The following is a 19998-nucleotide window of genomic DNA, read 5'->3' on the forward strand; positions in this document are numbered from 1 at the left end:
GAAAATATGATATACATGTAGTTACAAGTTAGGAAAACTGTAATGTATAATTTTACCTTTATATGCAACCTTCTTTTCACTTTAAATTGAAATTGTGAACTTAATGTATGTGAGTAAATTCTTTTTCTTTTGACGATGAACAGTTCTGATATGGGACACCTAGCAACATATGCACAATTTGTGTACATGATCCAAACATCAAACGTGTGCTGTAGCACTAACATTTTTTCAACTTTTCTATTTATTCTGAACATTTTTAACTGCCTGTGCATGTGAAATATCTTTCAACTCATTCTAAATTTACATATTCAGCTGTGTTGATTTTAACCCTTTGAATAATAATTTTGTCTTTCAAATTGGGAAGTTTTGCACATTTGCAGTGATGTGCGTAACCCTACATATCAGGCTTCAATATTAAAGTATTTACAACCTAGATGTAATTAATCAATACAGACATGAACTAAAAAAACTGTAGTGTTGACTTCAACTAATTTTAAACACTTTTACCGTCTGCCAATGTAAACATATCATGAATTGTTTTACTTTTGCGTTTAACCAAGAAAACTCCGCAAATGCATGTGGTCACATGGGATTTTATTTTAAATGAAATAAAAAAAATTAAATATACTCGCATATTTGTCAAAGTTGTTTAGTTTATTGCAGAAGGAAATCTGTAATTGTATGTTACACAGTATAAAATTTTACTAGATTGTAACTCTAGCAAACCCATCTATTTACTAAAGAGCACAAAAACACAATACAGTTCATTGTGAAATAATCATGTCTCAATCTGAAAACCTGATATCCAATTTTGAACAAAAAATAGAAATGATGCAATACATGTGCACTTTGCATAGAACATACACAATAATCATACAAAGACTTTTTCAAAATAGACCTGACCATGTCAAAACAGTTACCATGATGTGCCAAATTTTAATTTAAAAACAAATTACATGGTTCCTTGAATGATAACATTGAACAATAAGTTTGGTTTGTGACTATTTACTGTGTAGACGCAAGTATTTCATGAAAACACTGACAAGACGTAATAAATGACCAAGCTCAGTATGGTCACATTTCATGATCCAGTATACAACGAATGTCTGCCTCAAAAATTTGGACGACTTGATTGAACTTCACTTTCTCTTTTTTTATAAACCAAAATGACTATCTTTCAGAGGGGAATGTGGCATTGAAATATTCTTACTGGTACTTCATCAAAATTGACTGTTAAATTTATGTATCATTACTACTTTATTGTTTTATCTTCAAATCCTTTGCAATGTTTTGACGCCACTATGATGTTATGACCTTTGTTTGCCCTGTTTTTAGTCCCCGTTTGGACGCAGTCCGAAAACGGGGACTCATGTTTTGACCTCCGTGCGTGCATGTGTGCGTCTGTGCGTGCGTCCGGACCTGTATCTTAGAAATGCCTGGACCAATCACAATCAAACTTCACACATACATCATACATGATATCATACATATGCACGTCAATTTGTTTCACGATCTGAATTAAGATGGCCGAATGGTGGCCATTTTTGTGCTAAAAATCATCAAAATCAAGCATTTCTTGGCTGTTTACAGATGGATTTTGTTCAAACTTGGTATATACATTAGAAATTGTAGGACCTTGATGCACATCATTTTGTTTTACAATCTGATTCAAGATGGCCGAATGGCGGCCATGTTTGTGCTAAAAATCATCAAAATCAAGCATTTCTCGGCTGTTTACAGATGGATATTGTTCAAACTTGGTATATACATCAGACATTGTAGGACCTTAATGCACAGCATTTTGTTTTACGATCTGAATCAAGATGGCCGAATGGCGGTCATTTTTGTGCTAAAAAATCCTCAAAATCAAGCATTTCTCGGCTGTTTACAGATGGATTTTGTTCAAACTTGGTATATACATTAGACATTATGGGACCTTGATGCAAATAATTTTGTTTTCCAGATAAGATTAAAAATGGCCGACTGGTGGCCATTTTGTTTTAATGAATGTGGTTCTCGTGCCATATCTCTGACTTGCTTTCACTGATTATGTTCGAATTTTAAATACATCATGTCATATTCAAAATGGCCAAATGGTGGCCATTTTTGTGCTAAAAAATCATCAAATATCAAGCATGTATGGATGGATTTCGTTCAAACTTGGAACATATATTAATCATTACAGGTTCCTGGTGCACATCATTTATTTTTCAGATTGGATTCAAAATGGCTGTCTGGTGGCCATTTTGTTTTAATGTTTTGACTTGTTTTGACTGGTTATATTCAAATTTTAAATATTCATTATACATCATATCATATATAAACATGTATTCAAAATAGCTGATTTTGAATGCTGTTCCAGAGCAATATCTCTCAATATGAACACGTACTTTTTTGACGATCAGATACAAATGTCAATAATTTTAATGTTAAAAAATCATATTCCTGACATGGTTATATTCCAGCTATATTACTATAAATAAAACTATATATCTTAAATTTGATAACTAACGGGAACTGTGCCATGCATGGCTTGTTTACATAGATTTCGCATAACGCAGAAATTGGTCTATTGTTGAATGCACTTCTAATGGAGTAAACACAGTACCTGCAATACAGGGTGAAGTATATGTACACCTTAGCACAAGTTTTGATGGAAAACTTCTGTTTAGTCAGAAATTATAGCTAAACTATTAAGCCATAATATGTATGTTCACCTATAATAATTGAATGCATGGAGCATGTGTGGGCACGATGTTTTATTTTGACTAACATGTCACAACTTGTACTCATTTCTACAAACCAATATAGTAGAGCAGTAATTTTTGGATCAATGTTATCATTTAAAGAACTGTTGAATCACCTGTAATATTTACACTGACAGTACCCAAATTATAAGTCCTTGTTTTTGGATTTTGAATATAGCTTCTATTCCTTCATGGACTTGTCTATCAACTGATCTGATCATAGACAGAATAAATATGCATAAAACTCTTGTAAAAAAAGGTTTCACGAAGGATGCTCAGACCTACAAACCCCAGGATGAACAGCTTTCTTTCATTCTTTGTTACAATGAGCGCTTGTGATATTTACTTTGTACATATTACACATATATGATTGAATAACATTATTTGTGTTGACACTTACTATTTGCTTCTGAACACTAAAATATCCATGTATAAAGATGCAATATTCATGTGTAAAGGTGCAATATCCATGTGTAAAGATGCAATATTCATGTGTAAAGGTGCAATATTCATGTGTAAAGGTGCAATATTCATGTGTAAAGATGCAATAATGTGTAAAGGTGCAATATTCATGTGTAAAGGTGCAATATTCATGTGTAAAGGTGCAATATCTATGTGTAAAGGTGCAATATCTATGTGTAAAGGTGCAATATTCATGTGTAAAGGTGCAATATCTATGTGTAAAGGTGCAATATTCATGTGTAAAGATGCAATATATATGTGTAAAGGTGCAATATCTATGTGTAAAGGTGCAATATCTATGTGTAAAGGTGCAATATTCATGTGTAAAGATGCAATATTCATGTGTAAAGATGCAATATCTATGTGTAAAGATGCAATATCTATGTGTAAAGATGCAATACCTATGTGTAAAGATGCAATATCTATGTGTAGTAAAGATGCAATATCTATGTGTAAAGATGCAATATCTATGTGTAAAGGTGCAAAATTCATGTGTAAAGATGCAATATTCATGTGTAAAGATGCAATATTCATGTGTAAAGATGCAATATTCATGTGTAAAGGTGCAATATTAATGTGTAAAGGTGCAATATTCATGTGTAAAGGTGCAATATCCTTGTGTAAAAGTGCCATATCTATGTGTAAAGGTGCAATATCCTTGTGTAAAAGTGCAATATCTATGTGTAAAGGTGCAATATACATGTACAAAAGTGCAAAATCTATGTGCAAAGGTGCAATATCTATGTGTAATAGTGAAATGTCCTGACAACATATATCATTGAGATTGAAAACAATAAGACGCAAATGACGATGACAAACACAGTGTGTGTCATGGATGACTGATAAAATTCGCAAAGTGAAAAATTGAAATATGCATAGATTCACTGTGAAAAAACAAGCAATGTAAAGCACAGCCGTTTATACCATGAAAAACACAAACATTTAACAACTAGAAAGTCAATAAGATCGGCAGTGTGCACAGCATCTTTCGCTGAATCAAACCATGGAAGTATAAACTGTTAATACCTCCATGATCAAACTAATTATACTTCTGTGGGAGTAGAAGCTTTAACTTTTTGGTGGCCTCAATCATATATTTCAAACATATAGGACAAAAGAGTGATTAGCAAAAACAAAAAGATTTTAACCATCTTTTAATGTCTGCTGTTCATCCTTGGGTTCGTAGGTCCATGCTCAGACTGACCAATTGATTGATGCCCTCAATTGCACTGATTTAAATTTACAACTAGGTGCTGTACAATGGTTTTAATAGAAAATTCCCAAGCCCACTCTGAGATGATGTTCAATGCTTTACAAACAGGACAGGTTTACTGCAATATAATCGCATCCATGCTGGCTATGAACTGCCACCACCGCCTCTTTGTGCATTTGGATCCTGTGCTCCAGATAACATTAAAAATAACACTATTGGTACAATGTACATCCACTGAAATGAGAAAATAAAAAAAAATTCACTCAAGCAAGTGCCAGTAGTTGCATTTGGTCACAGCGCCATCTGGTGGCAGTGAGCCATTCTCTTATGTTTTTATCAATGTAATAGAAGACTAAAATACAGTAATAATTATCGTGCAGTAATGGTAATATTGCCACACTTAGTCATGTGACTCAATGTTCTAGCTGTGTGATTATTCCTGTAAATTCACATATGTCTCATTGTATTTATGCAGATTGTAAATTGCCATGGTTGTATTCATATCGCTACAGTTAACTGTACATTGTATTTATCTTGTTAACTGGCTTCATATTACACATAACTACATAGCTCTACATACATAACATCTAAATCTGACCTTGCACCTTGGCTAAGACAGGAACATCATGCCAGTGTGGGGTTAGTTTTAATACAGAAACCGGTAGTAAAAATAATGCTTCAGTATCAACAGCTATAAACATCACTTACATATTTTCCAAAGAATGATTTTTGTTCAGTTGAGTTTCCCTTTCCTTCTCTCTGTGCCTTTTCTTCTTCTAGTTTCTGTATATATGCTTGTGTTTCAGGACTATAGAAAAGAAAGAAAAACTAAATTTCAACAATTTTACTTCAAAAACTTGAAGCAGAACATCGTAGGTCAAGAAACATGGATATATTGTTAAGGTCAACTTTACTAAAATAAGGTCCAATAAGGTTACCAGTACATAAATATTGTTGTTGATAACCAAATAGGGCATTAACAGGACAGTCTCCATTGTGAAAGAGTAAACAAGGTATGGTATTACCAGTACATGAGAAAGTCCTCGTTGATAAACTGTATTACAGTCAGTCAGTCCTGAAACAAATGTTACCATATTTCCCCTGTCATAAGCTCCTCCCTGGGTATAAGCCAGCCCCTTATTTGTAGACATTTATTAAGGAAAAGCACAGGGTGTTTTTACTAGGTGTTGATAATTGGTTTAATCTTAAAAAAATAAAGATAAGATATTGTTTGTTCATTAAAATATGTGTGTAAAAAGTATGTTTCATTGCATGAAAATTTTGATTGGTATGGTAGTTCTCCTTTTTTTTTAGTGTATGGTGGCACTTGAAAAGGGTCATTTGGTTTGTGCTTTCACATAAAAATTCCACTTACAGTACACGGTGAAAAATGCATGGTACTAGCACTTTCCCAATATTGCAATACTACAGTAATACATGCCTCTTTGACTGATTGGGAAAAGGTAGCATCTGAAATGCCAAAAATATCATGAAAACTGGCCATTGGACATCATTTTACTATTCAAATAATTGAAGTAACCAGTGAGACTATCGCGAAAGGAGTGTGAATGGGGAAACTATGCTTTGACGTGATCTGTTGATGGCTGTGAAAAATGCTGAATACACACAAAAATTGCGAATTACCAGTTTTTGGAAACAATTTTGCCATTTTTTGATGAGATCAGTAGCAACAGATCATATTTCAGCATTGCGGTAATTCACTTCTGCATTGCGTTAAAAATATTTCCGGAGAATTTCAGCAGTACAACACAGCATTCTAATTGGTTAATGACAAATTTTACCTATCAGGTCAGAGAACAATGTTTCAGGGCAAATGGTGCTCAAAAACATAATATTTTTTCCACCATAAATTCAGATGGTATGTAAATAATATTGTATTAAAATGTGCATATTGTAAATCGATGACAAAAAAACATAATATTACCCCTAATCTGGCACATGTGAATGAAAAATGTTATTTGAATAATTTTTCATGCAGATACATGTAATATGGTTACAATGTTAAACCCAAAAAAATATTCATCTTTTCCAATTTTCCCTTATTTTACATGTTGAGACCCCAGGGTTATGATCATTATTTAAGTACAATCTGTGAAACAAAATTCCATGCATCAAGGTACCATACTAAGAAAATCTGTTCATAAATGGCTGAAATCTAGTTCTGAAATGTCAAAAATGCTTGATTTTTGTTGTGCCAAAATAACCGTTCTTCAGCAATCTTTGATTGAAACCACAAAACAAATGTATATCATGATGTATGTGTGAAGATTGAACATAATTGGTCAAGGCCATATCAAGATACAGGATGCAAATCTATGCACACAAAGAGGTCCAATTATAAGAACTCATAATGTTACAATACCCAAATCTCACACATTGTAGGACAATTTTTATTTTCAAATTTGTTTTTCTATGAATAAAATACTTGACTTACACAGGTCCAGTAATAATAGTTGCTAACTCCACGCTGGTGTTGAAATGTGTTAGATCGACTTCATCAATGTCATGACCTTTACAGTCTCCCACCAAGGGTACAATACTGACTCCCAAGATATCACCTTTCTGATCAATGGTCACTGTGATTAAATCATTCAGTTTTGATTCATATAATGAACACTGTAGAAAAAGAAAAAAGAGCTACAGATGTATCAGGAATCAGGAACTACCTGGGATATCCAGAGGTATCAGAAATCAGGAACTACCTGGGATACTCAGAGCTATCAGAAATCAGGAACTCACTGGGATACCCAGAGCTATCAGGAATCAGGAACTAACTGGGATACCTGGAGCTATCTGAAACCAGGAACTACCTGGGATACCCAGAGCTATCCGGAATCAGGAACTAACTGGGATACCCAGAGCTATCAGGAATCAGGAACTAACTGGGATACCTGGAGCTATCTGGAATCAGGAACTACCTGGGATACCCAGAGCTATCAGGAATCAGGAACTAACTGGGATACCCAGAGCTATCAGGAATCAGGAACTAACTGGGATACCTGGAGCTATCTGGAATCAGGAACTACCTGGGATACCCAGAGCTATCAGGAATCAGGAACTAACTGGGATACCCAGAGCTATCAGGAATCAGGAACTAACTGGGATACCTGAAGCTATCAGGAATCAGGAACTCACTGGGATACCCAGAGCTATCAGGAATCAGGAACTAACTTGGATACCCAGAGCTATCAGGAATCAGGAACTACCTGGGATACCTGGAGCTATCAGGAATCAGGAACTAACTGGGATACCCAGAGCTATCAGGAATCAGGAACTAACTGGGATACATATAGCTATCAGGAACTAACTGGAATACCTGGAGCTATCAGGAATCAGGAACTAACTGGGATACCTGGAGCTATCAGGAATCAGCAACAAACTGGGATACCCAGGACTATTGGGAATCAGGAACTACCTGGGATACCTGGAGCTATCAGGAATCAGCAACAACCTGGGATACTTGGGATACCTGGAGCTATTAGGAATCAGGAACTAACTGGGATACCTGGAGCTATCAGGAATGAGGAACTAACTGGAATACATGGAGCTATCAGGAATCAGCAACAAACTGAGATACCCAGGACTATCAGGAATCAGAAACAGCCTGGAATACCCAGAGCTATCGGAAATCAGGAAATACCTAGGATACCCAGGACTATCAGGAATCAGGAACTGCCTTGGATACCCAGAGCTATCAGAAATCAGGAACTAACTGGGATACCCAGAGCTATCAGGAATCAGGAACTAACTGGGATACCTTGAGCTATCAGGAATCAGAAACAACCTGGGATACCTATAGCTATCAGGAATCAGAAACTAACAGGAATACCTGGGGCTATCAGGAATCAGGAACTAACTGGAATACCTGGAGCTATCAGGAATCAGGAACTAACTGGGATACCTGGAGCTATCAGGAATCAGCAACAAACTGGGATACCCAGGACTATTGGGAATCAGGAACTACCTGGAATACCTGGAGCTATCAGGAATCAGCAACAACCTGGGATACTTGGGATACCTGGAGCTATCAGGAATCAGGAACTAACTGGGATACCTGGAGCTATCAGGAATCAGGAACTAACTGGAATACCTGGAGCGATCAGGAATCAGCAACAAACTGGGATACCCAGGACTATCAATAATCAGAAACAGCCTGGAATACCTAGAGCTATCAATAATCAGCAACAATCTGGGATACCAAGAGTTATCAGAAATCAGGAACTTTCAGGAATACCTAGAGCTATGAAGAATAAATAACTTTGGATACCTGGAGCTTGAATAAAACCTGCCACAATCAACATAATTTATGCGTACAGGTCAAGCTAAATAAACCTCACATGTACTTACCGCTTTGATAAAAGTTGACACATATTTTACATTACTATCATCAAATGATGCTCCTAGTTTTGTTGGTACTCGAATACGATACAGTGTGTTCTTATTCAGTGAAGATTCCTGAAAATTGAACAACAATCAATGTTAAACGCTGCAAAGCTCATGTGTGAATACAGAATATATGCTATCATTGTTTTATAAAAAAAAAAATATTTAGGCAAATGAAAATTCCCAACTGTCAGTAAAAGAGCAATGGCATCAGAGGTTAGGATTATCGGCCAGCATGATGTTCAGTATCAATATATAGCAAATTTAATCATAATCCATTTTGAAGTTTTTGCTTACAATGTATACATGCTGCAAGAGACAAAATGTAAATTAGCTACTTAATATGCATAAACACACCCCAAAACTATGTTAATCAAGCTAATTAGTAAATTATGCTAAGGTATTACCGGAATTTAAGTTTTTGAGATTTTGCAAAACACCGGCTCAAATGAGATAATTAATATGCAAATTAGCCACTTAATAGGCACAGACATTTTTGGTGCCTGCCTCACATATTTTGGGATTTCCGTATAGCACCTAAAATGGCGAACACAGCACAAGTGATTTACAAGTGTTGGAGTGCAACCTTTTACAATGATTTTGATGAAAAATGACACGAGTTTTTGAAAAGTAAATTTAAGATTTTAGGGAGATGAACTGATTATTGAAGAAGTATTAAACACTTGACATTGACACTTCACAACTCATTGTTAAATAGAGTTGTTAGTCAAGATTTTACATTGTATTCTTGAATAAGCATCAGCGACTAACTAAATTATACTCTAATTTAGGTGCCAGGAAAGACCAAAACATTTTTAAAAACGACTCTATAATTAGAATACTTACAGCAGATTTCTGCTACTAAATTCTGCACTAGAATGATTCTTTCTATGACTCATGAATTAATAGATGTCCCAAAAATGTCACCCATGGGTGAGCTTTTGGATGAGTAGTGACAAATATGTATCTTAAGTACATTGATAATCAAGAAAATTAGGATTGATACTAATAACGTTACATGGCTTAATTGTTTCACACCCATGACATCAAGTAAAATTTCGCCATTTTCCATGATATTTAGGGACCTTGAAAAATTGTTTGGCAAAAATTCTCTGTACCCTAATAGCATGAACCAATAATAATGAAAGTAAGAGGGAAATGACATAATCTTCAATCGATTGGAAATCCTTAAATCCATAAATGATTATCGATTATTAAATATTGATACCATATAATTTTTTATAAACATACGCACTAGGACCATCACTCACCCTTAACTGCTCTCTGAAGTCTACTGATAAAGATGATAATTGTTGAAATGTTCCTGACACACTCTTTAAAGAGCGGAATAACAGGGCACCTCGGTTTACAAACTCAACATTGTTACCTGTAAATAGAAACATTAGTATGGCATTAACAAAAGGTGTAGGTGTAAGTTTATTTTTGCAAATGATTGGTTTCTTTCATAACCAAGGCTTCTCTAGATTTTTTTTTTTTAGTTTTAGTAAACTTATTACTTGATAGAAAACGAAAATAAAAACATTTTCCATATAATTATTATTTCACTAATTCATTTTTGTACATTTTAAAAAATATTTTCATTTACTACTGACAGCGTAGCATAGCTGGAAAACTTACCAACTCCGATTGCATGTTGAACTGGTAACATAAGATTACTTCCAGTGTCAGAATCAATGAAGCTTTCCACCTGAAATATACAAGAGAACACAACATGACTATATCATCCACCATCAGGATAGGAATAAGCCAGTAGCCAGAAAGTCTCAAAATAAAGAACTGGACATAATTAGTAAAAATGAAAATAAAGATTTGAATCAACTTTCACACATATTTGTGGAGGTGGTAATATATATAGGTAAATCCTATTCTCATACTCTCCATGACATAGTAAAAAAATAGCAGCAAGTTTATACCAAAAATGTTTGCACTAGGACTACTACCGGATTCGGCTGATACCCCGCCCTGGGCGATCTTATGGAGGATTCGAATTTTTTTTTAGAAAAATGTGGACCAAAAGATCTTTTGGCAGATATTACGAGGCCCATCTTGTCTAAAAAAATAACCCTGCGTTGATAGAAATGGTCTAGAAAAAATAATGTTTCGCGTTGACCAAATATAATCATGCAAAGTATAAATTCAAAGTGTTTTAATACATTGGTGAGAGGTCGAATTTTACGTGAACAAGAACATGCACTAAGAAGGAAAAGCAAGTCAAAGTCGAAACGGGGTGCATCATGGACATGACACAACACACGATGCGACAACCGAGTGATTAGCGACATAATTTTGGGACGCAATTGAACTTGAAGTACTTCTTTGCGAAACTGGCATCAAGTGTGTGTTGACCGAAGTTTGACCCCAAGTCACGCGCTGAACTGGCGCGTTATCTTAGCAACCTTTTTCTTTTGCGGTCCGCGCGTCGATCTAGTAAAATTTTTATTATATCCGACGGTACTGTAATTACGCAACTTGTATGCAACTCTGTACTGGCTTTGAATATATCAACGTCGTTTACTTAGTGCACTGCTTTTCTAATTACGCAAATTTGTTTACAATATTGTACCAGCTCTGAATATTTCAACTTTGTATTAAATGTATTGCTTTCATGATAATTACGCAAACTCAAGTTAATTTTTACTATTGTTAGGATGCTGACCCGGGGTATTGGGTCTGTGAATATTTCAATATTACCGACTTGATAATGCGTTGCATTCGTAATAATTACGCAAACATAAACATTGGCGCATTTACATCATTAAAAATGATAGTAGTCGGGTATCTACGGAAAGTCGAGAAAATATTTTAAATACTTGTGATTCACCAATGTTCCAATGGTGATTTTTTTATTCGAAATGAAGTGAACATGTAATATAAACCATACCATGCGTCAAGTTAAATTTTACTATAATATAATAAACTCTGGACAGCGCACTTCGATCGCAATATTCACGTACACTTCGACTGAACTCTAATAACCACGCGTTTGAGTTCACGCACTGATATTTAAATTCGAGCCACCCAGCTTGACGCAAATCAATATAGTTACTTGTCATGTGTTCAAAAAATCTTTCAACTCTCACAAATACCATGAACGCGAAGAGCTAACTGGGGGTTAACTGAAAGAGAACGTCTTTTTTGGAGAAAAAACACGTCAGTACAAGATTATGTGTACAAGGTTAGCTTTATAGAACGTACATGACGTAACGTACGTAAATCAATATAGTTACTTGTCATGTGTTCAAAAAATCTTTCAACTCTCACAAATGTCATGAACGCGAAGAGCTAACTGGGGGTTAACTGAAAGAGAACGTCTTTTTTGGAGAAAAAACACGTCAGTACAAGATTATGTGTACAAGGTTAGCTTTATAGAACGTACATGACGTAACGTACGTAAATCAATATAGTTACTTGTCATGTGTTCAAAAAATCTTTCAACTCTCACAAATACCATGAACGCGAAGAGCTATTAACTGGGGGTTAACTGAAAGAGAACGTCTTTTTTGGAGAAAAAACACGTCAGTACAAGATTATGTGTAGCTTTATAGAACGTACATGATCGCTTAACTCTGTGTTTTTTTAATAAATAATCATGTCGCATGTGAAACGCAGGAGACATTTTAGTTCGCCCATTTCTTGTTTACCGACATTTTGTCTGGAATGCGATACAGACAAAGATTAAACATTACTGATAACAACCAAGAGGCTCGAACCAGGAAGGCTTGGATATTTTAAACTTCTAAATAACATTCTTTTCAAGCGTAGACTTTATTCGAGTGTAATAATACGCAACAACAATTCGTTTACAGCATTGGTTTTATCACAGTCCCTCTATCACGGGACTGTGGTTTTATTGAAGTTTTTAATGCTTTTCGGCTTCACAGTGAATTATTTTAGCGTCATATTTGAAATAGCGCGCTCGATACAAGATGTCGGACGGGAAAATTGGGGTCTGTAAAAATGTTTGTTGGTTCAGTCAGGCAATGTGTGGACCAAAACATCGCCCACTATTTGAAACATCGCCCATGGGCGGGGTTTAGGATGGGCGGGGTATCAGCCGAATCCGTTAATAACTGAGATAACAGTGTTACGTAAAGAACTTACTATCACTGTGATACAAGTATAAATTATGATGATGCAACATTGTATTGTTGGTGGGTGAGCAAATCAAGACAGGGTTGTTTTATGTCATTTCAAACTGATCCTAAAATACATCATTTCTGACTCAAAGTGGTGAAATTGAAACAGTCAGATGAAATGTCACATTACAGTGTTATTTGTAGCCAACATTTGACAAAAATGAATTTACAAATCTGCTGGCAATTTGTCTACAGAAAAACTTAGCTGCACTAACTCTCTTCAAATTTACTGTATATTAAAATATCAGTTACATTTTTCATAGACCACTGGACCATTTCCAAAAACTACTTAGACAACATGAACAAACAAGCCATGCATGGCACAGTCCCCGTTAGTTATCAAATTTAAGATATATAGTTTTGTTTACAGTAATTGAGCTGGAATATAACCATGTCAGGAATATGATTTTTTAACAATAAAATGATTGACATTTGTATCTGATCATCAAAAAAGTACTTGTCCATATTGAGAGATATTGCTCTGGAACAGCATTCGAAATCAGCCTTTTTGAATACATGTATATATATAACATGATGTATAACGAATATATAAAATTTGAATATAATCAGTCAAAGCATTTAAGAGATATGGCTCTAGAAGCCAAATCATTAAAACAAAATGGCCGCCAGACAGCCTATTTGAATCCGATCTGAAAAATAAATGATGTGCATCAGGAACCTGTAATGTCTAACATATGTACCAAGTTTGAACGAAATCCATCCCTAAATGCTTGATATTTGATGATTTTTTAGCACAAAAATGGCCACCATTTGGCCATTTTGAATAGGATCGTCAAACCAATATATCTGTCCATATATGACATGATGTATAATGAAAATTTAAAAGTTGAACATAATCAGTGAAAGCAAGTCAGAGATATGGCACGAGAACCACATTCATTAAAACAAAGTGGCCGCCAGTCGGCCATTTTGAATCTTATCTGAAAAACAAAATTATTTGCATCAAGGTCCCATAATGTCTAATGTATATACCAAGTTTAAACAAAATCCATCTGTAAACAGCCGAGAAATGCTTGATTTTGATGATTTTTTAGCACAAAAATGGCCGCTATTCGGCCATCTTGAATCAGATCGTAAAACAAAATGATGTGCATCAAGGTCCTATAATGTCTAATGTATATACCAAGTTTGAACAAAATCCATCTGTTAATGGCTGAGAAATGCTTGTTTTTGATGATTTTTAGCACAAAAATAGCCGCCATTCGGCCATCTTGAATCAGATCGTAAAACAAATTGACGTGCATATGTATACTATCATGTATGATGTATGTGTGAAGTTTGATTGTGATTGGTCCAGGCATTTCTAAGATACAGGTCCGGACACATGCACAGACGCACGCACGCACGGACACACGCACGCACGGAGGTCAAAACATAAGTCCCCGTTTTTGGACTGCGTCCGAACAGGGACTAATAAACTGTGAGCAGAATTGTTTTTGGTATGTAACCTTAAAAGCAATTACACAATTCCGGGTGACTTTAGTGACATCATCATTACCTCAAGCACAGGATGACATCATTATTATAGGGATTTGTTTCATTTGCTGGCACCATTATAAAGTAAATACTAATTTAAATAGTAAAAAACCTTATATCAATCTGGCATCTTATATTAACAAATGTCCAAGTAGTGGAATTGTACTGTATTCTAGTCTTTGACTTATCAAAAAAAATTCACACTTATTATTAACAACTTGTTCTGTTTCATTATATACACAACTGAAAGTTAAATATACTGGTCAAGTTTCGTTTTCCTACACCCACCCATCCCCTCCCCACCCCACCCCCTATTTACAGTCATTACCATGGTAATAAGAATAAGAATAATGCCTTTATTGAAATCATATCCTGTTTACGATCTGGATTTTTAAAATACAATAAAGTTTCAGATACATACAAAATGGCAAGACAAAATGAAAACAAAATGAAAACATAATAAAATAAAAATAAAAACGGAGAATAAGGAATGGTTAAAAAAAAAACAGAAAAAGGTATCTTAATGAGTTATATCAATTATAAAAATTATAAAGCAGCTGGTATTTTTTGTTTATGGGTGTCATTTCTTAAATTGTGCAGCATACGAGAAAAACTGTATTTTAGGAGACGGTTTGGCAACAGACGACTATGTAAAAACACAACCAATTACGTAGAACAGAGCAGCAACGTTTATTGAAGACGGGAACAAAGACTACTGAAAAACATACATTTGCTTCGTCTTTAGGGCGCGAAAGTAAGGGCAACAACGAATGTAATAATATACAAATGTAAAAATGAAAAAAATACTGAAACGAATCGAAGACATAAAAACTGAATAATACGAAAGAAAGTTACGAGAAATTAACTTGCACATGAAATACTAACTTACACAAGGATAATTAAAACTATGAAAATACGATCAATCCTAAATATTGAATATAAGTTAGAAGTTTAAGTCAAACATACAAGGGTTCATTGTTCATGGTTCAAAAGTCATTCAGGTCACGTGAGTTTCGGACGTATTGGAACCTTTAGTGTTGCCATGGTTTGATATTGATTTGTTACATAACGAGGTGTGATGTCTCTTTACATTCGTTAGACGGATGAGATCCTTTACAGAAAGTACAAATCTTCGGTTTACAGATAAACTGTTTTCGCGTGGTTTCACTTCTAGTGTAGAATGCTGCGGTGACGGCGGGGTTGGAATTGGATTGTACATCAGTGGCGTCTCCAGCGTGTATAGCCTCTATTTCTTTCTGTATTGCCTTGCGTAGATCTGGCAAAGTCCACTCGTTATTACCGTGGTCGCACGCGATTTGTTTGCGAATTTGGCCAGGCAATTTATCCATAACAATTGGCACTAAAAGATCACCATACGAGTCTTCTTTTTTTCTGAGTGACTTGAGTCCACAGATGTGACTTTCTAATTTGTCGTAGAAGTTGTGTAGACTGTGGTAATCTTCTGAGGGTTCGGGCAAGTCCCAAAGCGATCTCATGAAGGGGCTTATGATTTTGTGAGGCTGTCCATATCGGTGCTCTAGTAAGTCCATAGCTTGGGTGTAGTTTGTATTGGTCAGTGTTAACCCTTCAATTGTGTGGGCTGCCTCATCTGTTAATTGTGCACGGAGATACTGGAATTTCTGTACATTTTGTAGATTCGAGTTTTCATGTACAGCCGAGTAGAAAGAATCTTTAAAACTCACCCACGTTAATAAGTCGCCTCCAAAGTACGGCAACGACAGTTTCGGCAAGTTGATAGACTGGTTATGTTGCATTGGAGCCGGGGTTGAGATAGAACTGGCTTCTGCAGTTGTTTCTGGTTCTCATGGGGCCCTCTGTTGATTTTCTTGTTGCGAATTCCTTTCGATGAAACGACCAAACTTGTGTTTTTTAACATGAACTTCATTGAGGTAGTCATCAGAGTCGATAATGACTGCTTCTAAGTCTTCTTCTTCAGTTTTGCCGATGATTTCTTTATCGATGTCGACAAGTGTAGCGTATTTCCTGGAGAGTAACTCTTGCAGGACACTGAGCGAGTCTAGGTCGTCGACGCTGGGGTCTGAGGGAAACGCTGTGACGGTTTCATCGACACGTTTGAGTAGTTTGGTTATCTGGCCACGATGTGCTGAACGGGTTGCGCGTAGCTTGGATAGCGATGGCGAAGAAGTTGGCTGTGGAGATGTCATCTTGGAATCCTGGTCTCGGCACCAAAAAATGCAGCGTACGAGAAAACTGTATTTTAGGAGACGGTTCGGCAACAGACGACTATGCAAAAACACAACCAATTACGTAGAACAGAGCAGCAACATTTATTGAAGACGGGAACAAAGACTACTGAAAAACATACATTTGCTTTGTCTTTAAATAAACTTATATTTGACCTTCGGTAAAAGGCGCGGAAATTAATCCCATGTGGGATTGGTCAGTAACTATCAGTAGCCTTGGACATGATTGGTCCGAATTAACTAATTGTGATTGGCTAAAGAAATCACTATCAGAATCCGTATGTGAAGTCTAGCTCTAGCACATAATTTTTAGGATTTATGTTTCCGATAAATTGAAGCACTCAAAGATATACTTTGCCAAATTAATTAGTGATTGTTTATCTTTTGTTTTTAGAATGTCTACAGTGTTTTCAATATCAGATTTGTCAATTGTTGTAATGACCTTTCTGGTATGAAGGAACTTGTTTCTTAAGGTAGAGATGCAGTTTACCTGACAGGTAGTTTAATTAGTTAATTAGGAAACCAAGATGACCTCCCTTGTCCACAAAACTATATATTTTCAGAAAGCTTATTGTATGAATTTAAAAATTTTGTAAGTATTTTTATTTTATGGACACTGTAGTTTGAAATATGCACAAAAATGTGCTTTTTTGGTCAAAAGTGATTTTAAAAAAATTAGCTTCTAAACCATGCCTCTGTTTCCTGTCAAAATTGGTTTACGGGTACATATGTTTACTATGAAGTAAGTGCCATCTGGAAAACTGTCTATCAGTTGTCAATTTCGCTGGGCAGCAGCTCAAATTTCACTAATTCAAGTTTATGCATAAATTAACACCCAGGCTAGTTGTCTGTACGATTGTTGTAACACTGTTCAACCAAAAACAATGCCCCGGCGGCGTTTTGAAGATAAATACATTGTCAATCATTTGTGAAAATTTCAAAACAAAAGGTCAAAGCGTCTAGGAGCTATTTTTTTTTTTAAGTTCTGGGATGTGCACTAAAAAGAAGCTGAGATAATTGCTAATTTGCATAACAATTCACTCAGTGAGAAGTTTGCTAGTGCTCATAATTAAAATGGCTGTAACAGTTCCAAATTTAAATGTATTATCGTTTCGTAAAAAGTTAAATATAGTGCATAGTATGGAGATCCCGTCATTACTTTTTTTCACCATGTTTCTTCTTTATTATTTATGTATAGCCTTGCTAAATCTTGCTAAGCATTCAAAAGAGAGAATGTTTGCACCTGTTAATTATATTTTAAAATCGTCGTTTGAGTATGTTCCACTATTCAAAATTCTTCAAAATTGTAACAGTCTATAGCCAAGACTGCTTGGATAATAAAAAGCTAAAAAAAAATTCACTCCCAAGTGCCCACGAACATGCATCTCTTCCCTCAAATCAGCATAGAGAGAACATTTAATAGAAAATGGCTTTCATCTTCTATTTGTGTCGTATGTGTAGAATTTCGTTTCGTTTCTTTAAACAATAAGTCCTAACGAGCTAATTATTTCGAATGCGTTTCAGGAAAAATTAACCAAACATTACAGAAGTAGACAATTCCAGATACAATCAGAGTTTTGGGTCACGTTGGATGAAACAGATGTATGAATGGCCCTGACATGACAATGTCGGCCGTGATAAAGATAAAGGCAGATAAATGAAGATCTCATTTTCTTCATTGTCAAATTTCTTTGATCATATGAGAACTAGCGATGCAAAACAATTTCCGCTTTCCGCAAATCCCTGAAGGCATTCTGGTAACGCAATGTGGAAGTAAAATATTGATCTGTTGGAATTGATTTCAACAGAAAATTGGCATGATTAAAAACAAACAAACTGGTAATTAGCAATTTTTGAAAGGTGAACTAAATATGGAATGGGCCCTGAAAATAGAAACGCCCCAAATATTGGGGGGGGTAGTTGAGCATGGGCACTTAGTCAAGTCGGACAAGTATGGTTACCTATAGGAAATTTGTTTTAGAACTGTAAACTAGTTATTGCAAATTAATTGCTGCTTACTTATATATTCATGATTCTCATACGTTTTTGATTTTATTAACCTACTGAACACTTATTTCCCTCGCCAAGATTTTGTTTATTTTGACCAAATGGAAATTCCTTATTCTCTATAAGTCTTGGTAAATAGCTGTTAGCATTTCAAATCCTAATTCTTGCTGTAACTTACTCAAATTTTTTTCACTAATCCAAAAATTATTTTTATTTACACATTTTTTTAAAATGGTGAGGTTATGCAACCCTTTTCTCCACCAATGCTGTATGTATGTAGTCAGCTTTCCTAATTTTGCTATACTTGAATACTAAGTAGCATAAAAATTGTGTTAAAAACCACGCCCCTAATAGAAGTCACACCCATTCTTTTTGAACAATTGAGATTAATTTTCCATGTGCTAATAGAAGCTGCATCCCCTCTGTTGTATTGTATCATTTTATTTGAATCCATTATAACCAATAGACATATCCACCATATTTTTAGTTAAAACACAGATACGTATATTTGAACTTGTTATACACTTACCCGTTTTGTTCCACCACAAACGTGAACAGAACAATTGGAAATAAATACACAGACGATGATCATCCAGCATATGGATGACGCCATTTTGAATAGCGCCGATGTCGTTCACTTCAGCACTTGCTTTCGTTTTTACCAACAAGTGAGGTTAACAGTCTTTTATTCCCTCGTATTCGCGAAAACAATTTTACCCAGATTGGGATAGAACTCACTTACAAAGTTATTGGACGTAAACTTGTCCAAAATAAAGAAATTAAGAATATAGAATGATCACATCATTTCGCGAAAACTACATAACTTTGCTGTTTCTACCTCAAATATTAAATATATATAGTACATGCGATATTTTCCCACAGAAATTTTAAATCAAGCGATGATTTATTTATTTTCAGAAAAATTTGTCCGTAACTTTTTACTATTTGTGCAGCAGTTTGTATTGTATAAAAATGACATGTGTTGAGACTCTATCAACTTGACTTGGTACGAAATGCATATTAGAGTACTATTTGTTTAAAAGAAAACATAAACGGTGGGTTTATAGTGATAATTAAGGTGTTATGTATGCAATCGGACAGCAGGATACCTGTAGTTGGACATCGAGAAAACATTTTTAGAAGTTCAGATAAATGTTGTGATCGAGAACACTCGCCATGGCCATACACTGACACGAATATGTAATAATGTGAGCGATATGAGATATGCAAGGCGCATTCAGAAAATACCATCCAAAAATTGTACTATTTTTGCTACATTACTTTTT

At 35.2% G+C, this 19998-nt stretch overlaps 1 protein-coding gene across 1 annotated transcript; it reads right to left on the reverse strand.

Annotated features, from left to right (window-relative positions):
* Nucleotides 1-4460: 4460 nt before the first annotated feature.
* LOC100374629 (ER membrane protein complex subunit 10-like) lies at nt 4461-19342 on the reverse strand. Its single transcript, XM_085500596.1, has 7 exons — nt 19242-19342; nt 10465-10534; nt 10098-10213; nt 8791-8898; nt 6878-7059; nt 5131-5230; nt 4461-4656 (listed from the first exon to the last, which is right to left on the reverse strand). Exons 1-7 carry the CDS (start codon nt 19323-19325, stop codon nt 4567-4569), a joined length of 750 nt encoding a protein of 249 aa, XP_085356722.1. The 5' UTR covers nt 19326-19342; the 3' UTR covers nt 4461-4566.
* Between the last annotated feature and the right edge of the window lie 656 nt (nt 19343-19998).

The sequence above is a fragment of the Saccoglossus kowalevskii genome, chromosome 1 (assembly GCF_978046115.1).
Source record: "Saccoglossus kowalevskii chromosome 1, keSacKowa6.1, whole genome shotgun sequence".
In the NCBI taxonomy this organism is placed as follows: Eukaryota; Metazoa; Hemichordata; class Enteropneusta; family Harrimaniidae; genus Saccoglossus; species Saccoglossus kowalevskii.